The sequence below is a fragment of the Mesitornis unicolor genome, unplaced genomic scaffold (genome assembly GCF_000695765.1).
Source record: "Mesitornis unicolor isolate BGI_N332 unplaced genomic scaffold, ASM69576v1 scaffold12995, whole genome shotgun sequence".
Classification (NCBI taxonomy): Eukaryota; Metazoa; Chordata; class Aves; order Mesitornithiformes; family Mesitornithidae; genus Mesitornis; species Mesitornis unicolor.
Window position 1 is genome coordinate 42247 of NW_010187565.1, and position 12684 is coordinate 54930.

The 12684-nt window shown below is 46.8% G+C and overlaps 1 protein-coding gene across 1 annotated transcript; it reads left to right on the top strand.

Annotated features, from left to right (window-relative positions):
- The first annotated feature begins 6427 nt into the window (after positions 1-6427).
- Positions 6428-11659, top strand: LOC104541436 (keratin, type I cytoskeletal 14-like). The gene is made up of 8 exons (XM_010185496.1): positions 6428-7141; positions 7894-7976; positions 8408-8564; positions 9211-9372; positions 9726-9851; positions 10084-10310; positions 10878-11212; positions 11634-11659. Exons 1-8 carry the CDS (start codon positions 6428-6430, stop codon positions 11657-11659), a joined length of 1830 nt encoding a protein of 609 aa, XP_010183798.1.
- Positions 11660-12684: the final 1025 nt, after the last annotated feature.

A 12684-nucleotide genomic window follows, 5' to 3' on the forward strand; every position in this document is an offset into this window, starting at 1 on the left:
GTGGGTTTGAGGAACTGACTGTTCCTTACAAAGCCTCTTATAAAAACATCAAAATAATCTGTGACAGCAGTCATGTGTACTGTAAAATAAATTCATAAAGGTGGGGAATGAACCAAATTGCACACATTTGGTCTTACAGAAGGAATTCATGGATTAGTTTTGCATTTCTCATGCCTAAGTACGGACAGACACATTTTACAAAGACGACTGGCAAATTATTCATATTTAGGACGTGATTTTACAAAACCCAGTGGCAGATTGAGAGGAAAACAAAAGATATCCAAGAGAAATGATTCACAATCCCATTTCAGGGGTTGCCTACAGATGACAGGGTAGAGGGGTGCTCACAGTGATAAGGGTGCAAATGCCCTGAAACAAGGACTGAATTTGTCTCTGGGTGTTAACGACAGCCACGTTTCCCACAGTTTCTCTGCCCGTTCCCTGTCCCTCCCTGCGTTCTCCATCCCAGGAGAGCAATGGAAGTGTGGGGTCTGTGTCAGCACTGCCCTGGGCTGAACGGCTGAAAGGAGCCCAGTGGGGAGCTGCCCTGGAGAGGAACTGCAGGGCTCACAGAGAACACCCAGGCACCGCTGCATCCTCCATCCCGCATTTCCCAACTCATCTCCTCAGACACGAGCAAAGGGAACCAGAGAGCAGTATCACTGCTGGCAGTTTCTCTGTTTGACAGCCACGAGTTTTGTTTTTCACTCTGGGAAGGCATCACCCACTGGGGAAGGTTGAGAAACACCGGCTGAGTGGGAGACCGTGGGAACGGGCGTCCTGAGCGCCCGATCGCAGGCAGATCTGTGCCAGTGATTCACTGCACTGCCTTACGCCAGGCTCCCAGTCAGTGTGGTTGGGGTTGAAAAGAAAAAACAAGAATGTTTTCTTTTCTGCCCAGTGTCTCTAAAGGGGCCTGAGGAAGTGGTGGATCTTCGTGAAGGACTGCGGGATCCATCAGCATGCACTGATGCCACTGAGCTGGCAAGGAAAGGGGCAGCTGATGACGTTTGCAAGGATACCCCCATCTCGCTCCTACTGCAAAATCACCATCATTTTTATATAACCCTTGCAGAATCAACTCACACCTGACAGCAGCACCCAGGAGGCTCCTGAGGAGCTCAGATAGGGTTTGCTTGGAGGAGCAGCCTGTGCCGGGGCTGCCCTGCCCCATCGTAGCAGCTCTGGGGACCACTGATCCCTGGCGCTTCTTGATCCTGTACTTCTTTCCAAACATGTAACTTCCTTTCAGTATTTTTACTGCCAGTTATCCAATTATCTACCAGCTACACATCCAGCCCTGCCGAAGACATTCCCCTGAAACAAGTCCTCATGAGAGCAAAGCAGAAACTCGGGGAATTTGAGGTGTGGGAAGCAGAATCCCCATGGCCGTGGGCAGCTCCGCACTGCAGCGCAGACACGGGAATGTGGTGTGGTGCAATGGGCTGTGCAACCCCGCTGCCGATGTACACCCGTACACTGACACGTTCTCATCACCCATAGAAATAAGGAAACATTGCTGAGCAGTCAGGATAAACAATACAACATTACTATTACTACTTTTACTACCCAGCATTGGTCACACTGTCTTCTTCTTTACCGAAGATCGGTACCTTTCTCAACAAGGTACTCTTACAACGTTCCTTGCACCTAATGAGTCTGCATCTATAACCCAGATAAGCTTCATAATAAAGTTTATTTGCTCTCTGTTACAGTAGGTGACAAAATAAATACAAGCCACCAATAAACTTAAAAAAATACCTATTAGCCATGGCTATCGTGCTCACTACAGACCAAAAGAAGCCTGAATTTAGACTGTTTCTTACCATACCCTGGAAGAAAATGCCAGTGTAAGTCTGCTTTCCCTTTTCCAGTTGGTATCTACAACATCTGCACCCAGGCCATCCCTAGCACTTGCTCACTGAGAGAACACGTTGTAATAACAACAACGCAAAACAACTTGGGTGGAGGAACTGAGCTAGAAAACCCAAACTACTGCAAAGCAGGGGCAAGAAATGCGGATGCTGTAGTGTCAGTGTCAAAGCATAGGGCATGCCTGGAGTGGGACTCCAGCGATACTGAGAGCAGCGAGGAGAACCTTGCTCTTTTTATTTGCATGCATTTTGTTAGGCATTAATCTGCATAATAAGCTTTAATTTTATGAGCACATAATGTTGCAATTCGGATACTTATCTGGTGTTCCTATAAGTGCTCTGAGAAGAAAATTGTGGTGCGTGTTGAAACAAGACCTCCAGAGCGGCCTTGGGCAAAAATAAATGTGTGCACACACTCCTGTGTGTTTGGCTTCAGCACTCCCAGAGCAACTCATTTCTCCATCTGAAGACACAGATGCAGTTTCAAAACTGCCTATGTGTACATTCTGCTGATCTCTCTTTTGGTGAGCACCAACTGTCAGCCCTGTGAATTGTCCACTGCTGCATGGGCTGCATTCACGGGTTACAGAGTTAACACAGCAAAGTTCACTGTTTCACCGCACTGCTGGGGGAAGGAAGAAATGGAAAACCTTTGTAGATCCCACTCATCCCACAGGAATGTCCCAGTGGCTTTTCTGCACTTTCGTGAGGGGTAACACAGGCTGCATGGGCAGTCATTGCTTAGAGTGCGGGGGCTTTTTTGTGGCAATAGTTCTCTATATGGACAGGGATACAGGGGCCAAATCCCCCAAAGGCAGGAGGCAGAAATGGGATTTAGCTACGCTTGGGCTGAAGTGCAGAGCTCCGATTCACAACTCCTGCCCCAGTGGGTGTTTAACCACAGATCTGGGATCCGAGCAGCAGGCACTCTTCCCATCAACCTGCTCACGTGCAAGATCCAAGTTACCCTGCACAAACGCATTTGTGAGGAGGCTGCCAGCGGTGTTAAACTGCACAGGCAAGCTCCCTGCTTCCCGTCCTGCCAAAACACAGCCTGGCTGTGAACGGAGTTTGTCTCCACTTTGATGCCAGGCACTCACATCTTGACACAGATCACGGAGTTAACAGGAAAGCAGTCACAGCAGGTGCAGCAGTCGGCTGTGCCCCAGCCGAGGATGTACTGGGCCTGACAAGAGCAGCAGCAGTGTCCAAACACTGAGCAGTGCTGGTGCCTGTACTAAGAAACGTCCTTGTTTGGGGCTGCTTTGGAAACAGTCCCCTTAGGTAGCAAACTGGATGGTGTATCCACACAAACTGGGCATCATATGTAGGAAAGAGACGAGAAAAAGTCCTAAATTGCCACTTCCTTGTAAGTAACTCTGTTAACTATAAACTTTACATCATCTATATAACTTATTAGCAAAAGCATCAGAGAACAAGCATTTCTGAAGGCTCTTTAAATGAGCCTGGAAAGGAAAAATTCTTCCTGTCCACAGAATGGACCTTCTCTGCCCTGTAAATATTTGCACAGTTAAATGTTTAATAATCAATACATTAAAATACGCCAGGAGGGAATTCAATGTATGCAACTTTACACGAGGATGAAGTACTCACAGTTCACCTGCATTTTCCAGGTACCTCCGTGTTACAGTCCAAAGGGACATACTACATTTTTGAGAACATGGTGACTGTGAAAGAAAAAATACCACAAGGGCACATTTTCAGCTGTTAAGAACACAGCACATCCTAACAGCCAACAGGATTTCAACAAAAAGCACTAAGATTGAAACAGTAACAAAAATGAAATAATAGCAACACTAAAGACAAAAGAGGAACATCCTGGGAGCTCGACTTCAAAGCTACCCAAGATCTAAAGGCAAAACCTTTTATTTGTGTTCCTCCTTCATGTGTAAGTAGTGGTAATAACACAGAACTACAATGAAATGTTGAGCTGAAGTTCTCCACCATCAGTAGCTTGACTCTTTTCTTTCATTGCTTTTATTTTTGACGGCATTTTCCAAGCATACACTGAGATATGTCCCCAGCAGCAGAACCCCCCAGTATGGACAAGTCCCTGCTGTGAACAAGTACACAGAGAGAGAGACAACCTATAGATAAAACAGGAATCAATGTAGGTCCTCAGAAAGTACTTAGACAGATCAAGAGACTCTTTTGGCAAATGTTTTACTTCGTTTTAATAATTCCAGGGAATTTTTTGCTCACTGACAAACCCATAGATTGTTCTAGCTTGTCTATGCAAAGCATTTGTAGGGAATATCACGGGAATGACTGATGGAAATTCAAATGTTGTTAGATGTTCTACTTACCACAGTGGAACTTGTGAAAAAGGGCCCCATTGACCACAGCGACTTTACCCAGATATAAAGACAAAACTACGCTAAAAAGAAAAGCATTCTGCACACAGTAAAGGACATAAGGACGTCTTTCAGCACCAGTAACTGAACATGCAGAAGCCAGAAACTGTTTACACTGCCGAGGTGACACCACCATCCTCCAGCTGCGGATCAAGGCAAAATTATCCCATCATCACACTACTTGAGGTCTTTCATCATCGTTGAGCCATTGAGTATATCAAATGGCAAGATAAAATCAGAGAGCTTTTGAAAGAGATTGCACAAGCAGCAATAAAGCAATGCTGGCAAAAATGGAGCACGAAGGATGGGGCAAGGGATTCAATCAGAAAAGGTTAAATAATCCTTAATTTAACGTGAAAAACACCTGAAGTTAAGCAGCAGAAGTACAGTTTGTAGAAGGACCAGTGCCCAGCTGTGCTCTGCTTCATTCAGCACCTCAGCTTCAGGGGGAGATCACTGCATTTCCCAAACACCTCACAGTTGCTGCATTTCAGATACCACACAACTGCTGCATTTCCCAAATACCTCACAGGTGTCACGGGGCAGTGACCCATGGGGATGAAAAGCAATGGAGAGATTCCAGTGGCACAGAACCAAAGTGTCACTGGAAAAGGGCACACTGTCTGCCCAGCATGTGGTGACAGCCTGGGGTCCCTCCACAGCCACACACCAATGCTGATGGCTTTGCTTTGGGTTGCAATTAAGCAGCAGGGACCAGCTGTCTGCATGAAAGAAATCTGTACTGTATTAGAAAATAAGATGTAAATGTCTCATTAAAGCTTGCAGTGTGAGCACAGAGCTGGGTGGATGCTGAGGAGCAGAGACTCTGCATCTGAACCAGAATATTGACTTTTCCTCAAGACGGAGCTGACACATTGAACACCAGTGTATTTCTGTGTGTGAAAGTCTCCTGGAATCCCTCAGCACTGGGTGCCCAAACTTCTCAGGGGTTTTTCAGACACATCCCCAGACGCTCTGCTTTAGCACCGATCTAACGACAGAGGATGAAAACCACTGCCAGTCCATCTTGGGCAAACAGCGCAAGACTGCAGTCTGTGTCGTTTCTTTTGTGGCCTCAGCAGTCTGATTTCCACTGATTTGTGTAAAAGCCTTGCAACATTTCTCTCAGGATACATTTTAGAGTCTCAAGGATCCCTGCAGTAAGAGCACTAAATACAATTACTCTATCAACTGCTATATGACACTAACGAAAGAGAGAATGAGGAGTTTTAGATTAAACCGTAACAGCTCTTCCCACACAGTAGTTTACAGGTCATTGTCTGCATTAATAGAACTTCTAACTGTGCTACAATTGACTGTATAATGCAATTAAATTATCCTTAATCTTCCTACTCTTTTAGATCAACAGCTCTCTGGCGGAAAAAACCCAGCACTTTTTTTCTCTTTGATTTCTAGGACTGAGCTACGCAGTGTGCTGTGTAATCACTTTCTTCACAAAGGGAGGATTTTGATTTTTAAAGAAGAATCCAACTGCGTTGCCTGAAATAGGCTTCCCATATTCTATTCTAGTTCTATTAATTAAACTCTTGTGCTATCATGTATAGTGAGAAAAAGAACACAAGCAGTGTAGATCTTAAATGCACAAAATATGAAAGCGCGAAAGAGAACGGCAGCCTTTGAAAACAGCAGCTAGAAAAATCTGAGCCAAGAAAGAACATTAATAATTGAAGAACTAAATGCAGAGTCTAATGTGTGATGTGGGCCTCATCTTATTTCTTTTAGGTGAGAACTCAGAACAAAAAGTCTCCGTGTAGTCCCATCGGGTGCACTTGATCTCAACACCCGCTCCAACAGGATCCTCAACTGGCTAAAGCAGAGCCAGGCTGTAGGAGGCACACGACTGCCTGCTCCAGAAACGGCTCAATGAGAAGAATGCCACCCAAAAGTAGTGAAATGCTTGGTCTTAAACAAACACCATAAACCCAACGATGGGTTAGATCGCAGGAGATATCAGCACAAAAATATTGTTCAGCAAATTATTCTTGGCACAAACAACCAGGTTGGTAAATGCCCTGGGAGAAGGGAACTCCCTGATGGTGACACCCACTGTCAAAGGTTTAAATAGAGAGAGCTGGGGGTGAAAACCTGCAGTCCTGACTCTTATCAGGCTGTGCACCTCGATTTGGGATTGTGGTTAGACTCCGACCTGCTGTCACCATGAGCTGTGGCACTAAATCTTCATCGAGCGCCATTAGAATTAGCAGTGGAGGTGGTGGTGGTGGTGGTGGAGGATGTGGTGGCGGAGGTGGTGGAGGAGGCAGCAGCTGTGGAGGGCGCAGGTCTGGCGGATACTCCTCCATGTCCTCTAGGAGATACACCTCTTCTGGAGGAGGTGGAGGTTTTTCGGGGAGAAGCTTTGGTGGAGGCATTTCCAGGAGCAGCTATGGCGGGGGCTTCAGCAGCGGCAGCTGTGGCAGGATTAGCCGCAGTAGCTATGGTGGGAGAATGAGCGGTGGTAGCTACGGAGGAGGAATGGGCTGTGGCAGTATGGGAGGAGGATTTGGATCAGGAGGGGGTGGCTACGGGGGAATGGGAGGTGGTTATGGAGCTGGCCTCGGTGGAGGTAGCTTTGGCGGCGGTGGATACAGTGGAGGTGGATTTAGCGGCTTCACAGGTAGTGGTGGCTTTGGTGGTGGCAGCTTTGGTGGAATGGGATTTGGTGAAGATGGTGGCTTGCTCTCCACAAATGAGAAGTTGACCATGCAGAACCTTAACGATCGCCTGGCTTCTTACTTGGATAAAGTGCGACACTTGGAGGAAGAAAATGCTCAACTGGAACATATGATCAGGGAATGGTACAAAAACCAAGGTCCCAGCGGTACCAGGGACTACAGCCAATACTACAGAACCATTGAAGAGCTGCAGAACCAGGTACGATGTCATTTGTCTGACTCTGAACAGCTTCCCATTCGAGCGGCACTGGCCTCCTGCAGCACAGGAGCCCCGTTTGGGGCAGCGCCTTCCCTTCGTCACTGCAGAGAGCGCGGCGGCACAGCCCAAATGCCGCCTGTCCTCTGCCACAGGCGAGGCGCGTGTCCTAGCACTCTTGTACCAGTGCAGGGGCTGTGCGGTGCAAGGGCAGACTGTGTTGGTGCAGCCGTTATGGGGCTGTCCAGTGCTCCCGTCAGTGCTGTGCTCCAGCCTGTCAGCTCCTCACGTTCTCCAACGGGAGATATAACCATTGCTTGCTTATGTTTTGCTACCACAGGCAATAGTGATTGCATCTTTTTGTGAATATTTGAGATGAGCCAAAATGTGCATTCAGTCTAACCTCACCCCCAGCCATTTCATGGTCCCATATCTCCTCCATGAATGTGGTTGTTGACAAATGCAATGGGAATTACGTTTTCCCACTGATTTTGGAATATGAGGACTTTATTTAGTTATTCTTGCCAACTTACTATGTTTTTAATGGATATTTGTAAACCAAAATTGACAGCGAAGGCACTCTCTTTTCCCTGGAAGCAATAAACTCTTCTCTCTGTACAGCTCCTGCAGCACTGGTCAGGCTTGACATGACCAGAAAATACTGGGAAATGGTTTCTGCATGGGCATTCCTGCCCTTTGTCTGTGTACAGACTGGAAACACAGCCGATCGAATAACACCTGCCTCTCTCTTTCAGATTGTGGGGGCAAACGTGGACCTGAACAAGACCCTTCTCGACATCGACAACACCAGGATGACCGTGGATGACTTCAGGCTGAAGTGAGTTTTCCCTCCCTGTCCCACTCCACCTCTCTTCTCTCTGTCCCTGAGCTCATATAGCATTGACCTGGGCAGTCTCTTGGTCCAGTGACAGAATAAGTCACTGTAGGGAAAAGCATTCTGAGAATGGTTTGGTTCGTTTTTCACTATTCTTTTTCTCCAGAGAAGTTATTGAAGAGTGCCATTTAAAGGACTACATCTAAGTTTCTCCATCCTTCTATGTAGATTTATAAGCATAATCCTCATTGTATAAATCTCACAAATTCTACTGAAATCAAACAATCCTGTTGGGAGATAGAAATGGAAATAGGTCCTTTCTTTTAAGAACTGAGCAATGGGATTAAAGACCGAAGATGTCCTGTGGGAACTGTTCATAACTGAATCAAAGAGGTCTGGCAGCACTTCTATTGTCTCTCTTGTCTGTCGTGCAGGTACGAAACTGAATACACTCTCCACCAGAGCGTGGCAAGTGACATCAATGGACTACGTCCACTTTTGGACCAGCTGACTCTGGCCAGATCTGACTTGGAGACACAGTTTGAATCCCTGAAAGAGGAACTGATCTATCTTAAGAAGAACCATGAAGACGTAAGTTTCTCCACACTTTAAAATCATAACTAATGAAAACTCAACACTCAGAGAATATCCTGTGGATTTTGTCCACTAGCAGTTACCAGATATTGGCCGCTGGCTTTGACCACAGCCTGGCACAACGTGGCTTTGATTTTCAGGACGCGGTATCCATAGTTGCCCACAGTTGGTGTAGCGAGACACCCGGGTCAACATGTGGCAAAACGGGCTCAGGGAAATGAATGGCTTTCAGTAAAAGGAACAAGTTTGTTGCTTAACCCATGGAAGGAAAAATGGATAGAATAGATGGAGGAGTCAAAAGAAAATATTTCTACTGTCTGCAATGATTTTTCCCTTTGGGAAGAAAAAGGTGTGAAAGGATTTTCACAAAGAGCACGCTGCCCAGAAGTCCTCATGAGCCCGAGGAGAAAATGTCAGGGTCAGTGTGTGGTGCCTGGCTGCTGTTCACTGTAAAGTTTGGCTCAGGAATGGCAGGATTGGTCCCTGTCATGACAGGGGCAGACGAGGCCCCTTTGCAGGAGCGATGTGGCTGTGTGAGGACTTGTGTCCCTTTCTTTTCCTTCATTTGAAATGATGACATTTCTCCATACCTTAATCCTTTGAGAACCAAGTGGGGATTTATTGTGCTGGTTTTTTTTTTCAGGAAATGAGAGGACTGCAAACACAATCCAGTGGCGATGTCAGCGTGGAGGTGAACGCTACCCCTGGTATTAACTTGATGGAAAAATTAAATGAAATGCGTTGTGAATACGAACGGCTTATTGACAACAACCGGAGAGAGGTGGAAAGCTGGTATGAAACCAAGGTAAGGCACAGGGGGGTTTTGGTTACTCAATCTTTCACAAAGAACTGGACCTATCTACATCCAGCAAAGGAAAGGCAACTTAAGATGTATTATTTAAGGGACATTAAATTACTTTAAGCATTTACTGTAACAGCTCAGTTCTGGAGCATCACAGTTACGGGTAAAGCACACAGTCTCTGTGTTCCAGTACCAGGGTGGATCCCACAGAGTGAGCAGGGTGGCATGTGAGAAATACACAGTCAGTCCACATTACATCTTTCTTTATTCTTATTAATTTCTTTCTCAATGCTTTTATAATAACCCACAATTTTTATTAGAAAAAAATGCCTCAATTTTGCATGTGAATTTTTCAGATGGAGGAAGTTAATCAACAAGTCCACTCAAGTGGCCAGGAGATACAATCAAGCAACCAACAGATCTCTGAGCTGAGACGGGAATATCAAAGCCTGGAAATCGAGCTGCAGTCGCAAATCAGCATGGTAAGGAAAGGCATTTGCTTCTGCTTCGCCTGTGACACAGGCTGTAGGTGTCACTGGAATGAAAGAGTGGTTACACCTAGAAAGGGCTCCACCTGTAGAGAACGGGATGTTGGATTACTTATCTTCAAAGATAGGCTTTTTGTCTGGTTTGTGAAGATCTCCATTTCCTCCACAAAATTCAGTTAAACTTGCCACGTTCCCATCAACACCGTATGTTGTTTTCCATCTGCAGATCGACTCTTTGCAGTCCAACCTGGAGGACACAGAGCGTCGCTATAACCTGCAGCTGCAGCAGATCCAGGCCATGATCGGGCCCCTGGAGGAGGAGCTGGCCAGCATCCGCTGTGAGATGGAGAGCCAGAACCAGGAGTACAAGATGCTGCTGGGCATCAAGACCCGCCTGGAGCAGGAGATCGCTCAGTACCGGGCACTGCTGGAGGAGGGACAGCACGACATCGTGTACGTAAATGGACAAAAGACCTCAGCACTGGGTGAAAGCCTGGGTTGCCAGATTACTCACAAAGACAGGAAATTAACAGTGTAGATTTGCAAAATGGATTTGGTACTGAGATTAGGCTAATTCAGCCATCTTGACCGATTGCCTCCCAGCTTTGAGGTACTATACTTTTCTTGGCAAACCCGTTCAGAATATAAATCATGTGAGGAAAAATTTATGCAAAGATTTGCACTACCAATTTGGGGCTGGACAGGGAAACCCACGTACAGAGCATTACCTTTTCCCTGGTCCCAGAAATGGCCAGGAATTGAACAGACAGAAGTCACCTTGGAAAAGACTGCAAGCAGAAAAATGACCGTAGTTTCCCAGCCTTTTCTAAAAGTCTCAGTGTGCAATTGTCCAAAAGTTCAAGCCACTTTGGTTTCCCTTATGCCTGTACATCAGTTGTTGCTAAAAAGGAGAAGTACAGACATGAGAAGTGCAGGCTTCCACACAGTGTCTGTAGACAGGTTTTCTTCTGAGATCACATGCATTTGATTGACTCTTTTTTCCTTTCTCTCTCTTTGCAGAGTCCCATCAGGAGGCATGGGAGGAGGCATGGGAGGTGGTAGAATGGGAGGGGGTGGCTATTCTTCTGGAGGAGGAAGAGGAGGAGGAGGTGGTGGAATGAGTGGTGGATATGGTGGTGGCATTTCCTCTGGCAGCATGGGAGGAGGAATGGGAGGAGGAAGTGGAGGAATGGGAGGAGGAAGTGGCGGAGGAGTAATAGGAGGGGGAAGCGGAGGTGGATGCATGGGAGGAGGAGGAGGAGGAGGAGGAAGGATGTCAGGAGGTGTCAGCAGTTCCCACTCCTACTCTTCATCTTCCCAGTCCCAGTCCTGCAGGAGCGGTGGTGAAAGCCAAGGTGAGAACTGCTGGATGGGCACAACAGCCCCATCTTTACTGATTTATACACCACTAACATTCTCTTCTGGCAATAAACAGCACTGAGGATAAACTAACATTTCTGGAAAGTGTTAGATTTACTTTTATTAAAACTTCTTTCCTGTTGTGTGCAAAGGATCAACTCCACTTAAGAAACACATATTCAATTTCTATGCAATTTTGTGGCTGATATCAGCTAGTCATGTAGATAAACCCCAGCCAGTTTTCTTCATCTCGTTCTTTGCAGAACCTTGTAAATGCCACTGCTCTGTACCACGCTGAAGTTTTCCTTTCTGCTTTTGGAATGCTCATGTTCACCTATCACATAATCACGCTGCTTTCTGCCTCAGAGATTCAATGCCAGTACTGAAGAAATCACTGTTTTCTTTATGTCTAAACAGGGTACGGAAGAAAATCTTTTGACTAAGGATGTACACTGAGGACCCTGCAGTGCAAGACCTTCCAAACACAAATCAACCCAAATTCTTCGCATTCCCCATGCTCCCAAGGAAAGATAGACGCTTTCAGCAGCTCCTCAGCTCTGCTGATGCCATCTACCCAAGGCACCCTCACCAGCTGCATGCTGCTTCTGCCTGCAATGCTTTGTGGCTTCGATCGCTGGCACTTGAGCTGCTTGCTTTACAGATTCAACCTGTTTGTCACTTGGCTTGCTCTGTGTCAGGAAATTGTCACTAATAAATCTTCATTTCTGTCTGATGCAACCAGTGTGTAGGTTTTCTTCCATTCTGTGGGTGTAAACACTTAAAAAGAAAATACAAAACCACGCCAACACATGCATCCGGGTAGAAAAGTTGCTGATACATTGCAACAGTTGATAAAGAAATGTAAAGTTAAAGCACAATTCCTGAGCATTCAGGGCAGTCTATAATCCCCTTGGAGCGTCTGAATTCCCCAGACTCATTTGAAAGCCTCAGTCCATTGCACAGCCACCGCCCAGACCCAGGACAGAGCTCTGCCACAGGCGGTGCAGCTCACACACCCAGCAGTGGGAAGGGACAGAAAGCGCTGGTGCCTGCCCAGCACGGCAGGGGCAGCTCACACGGCCGTCGCAGAAGGCTCCGTTGTGAGCCCGGCCGGGGCGCCATGGCCATGGTGAAGTTTTAAATAAACAGCCCACAGCGCTCGGAGCTCCAAAGGCCAAGAGCATCCCCGGACAGGAGGGGCCGAAATGCCCCCGGGCGCAGACGCGCAGGGTGCACCGCACATCGCACACGGCATGGGCTGAAGGGGGGTTTGGGGCTGTGTGCTCAGGGAGGGGTGAACGAACAAAGGTGTGGGGTTGTGAAGAGGAGCCAGCACCGTTGATTAAAGATCGACGCACAAGGGTGTGGATGGAGAGAATGGATGCAAAATTAATTTCCAGCAATACAGGTGCCACTGCATTGATTGTGGGTAAATCCACTGTGGATGGCGTGTGGATTACTACAGTCA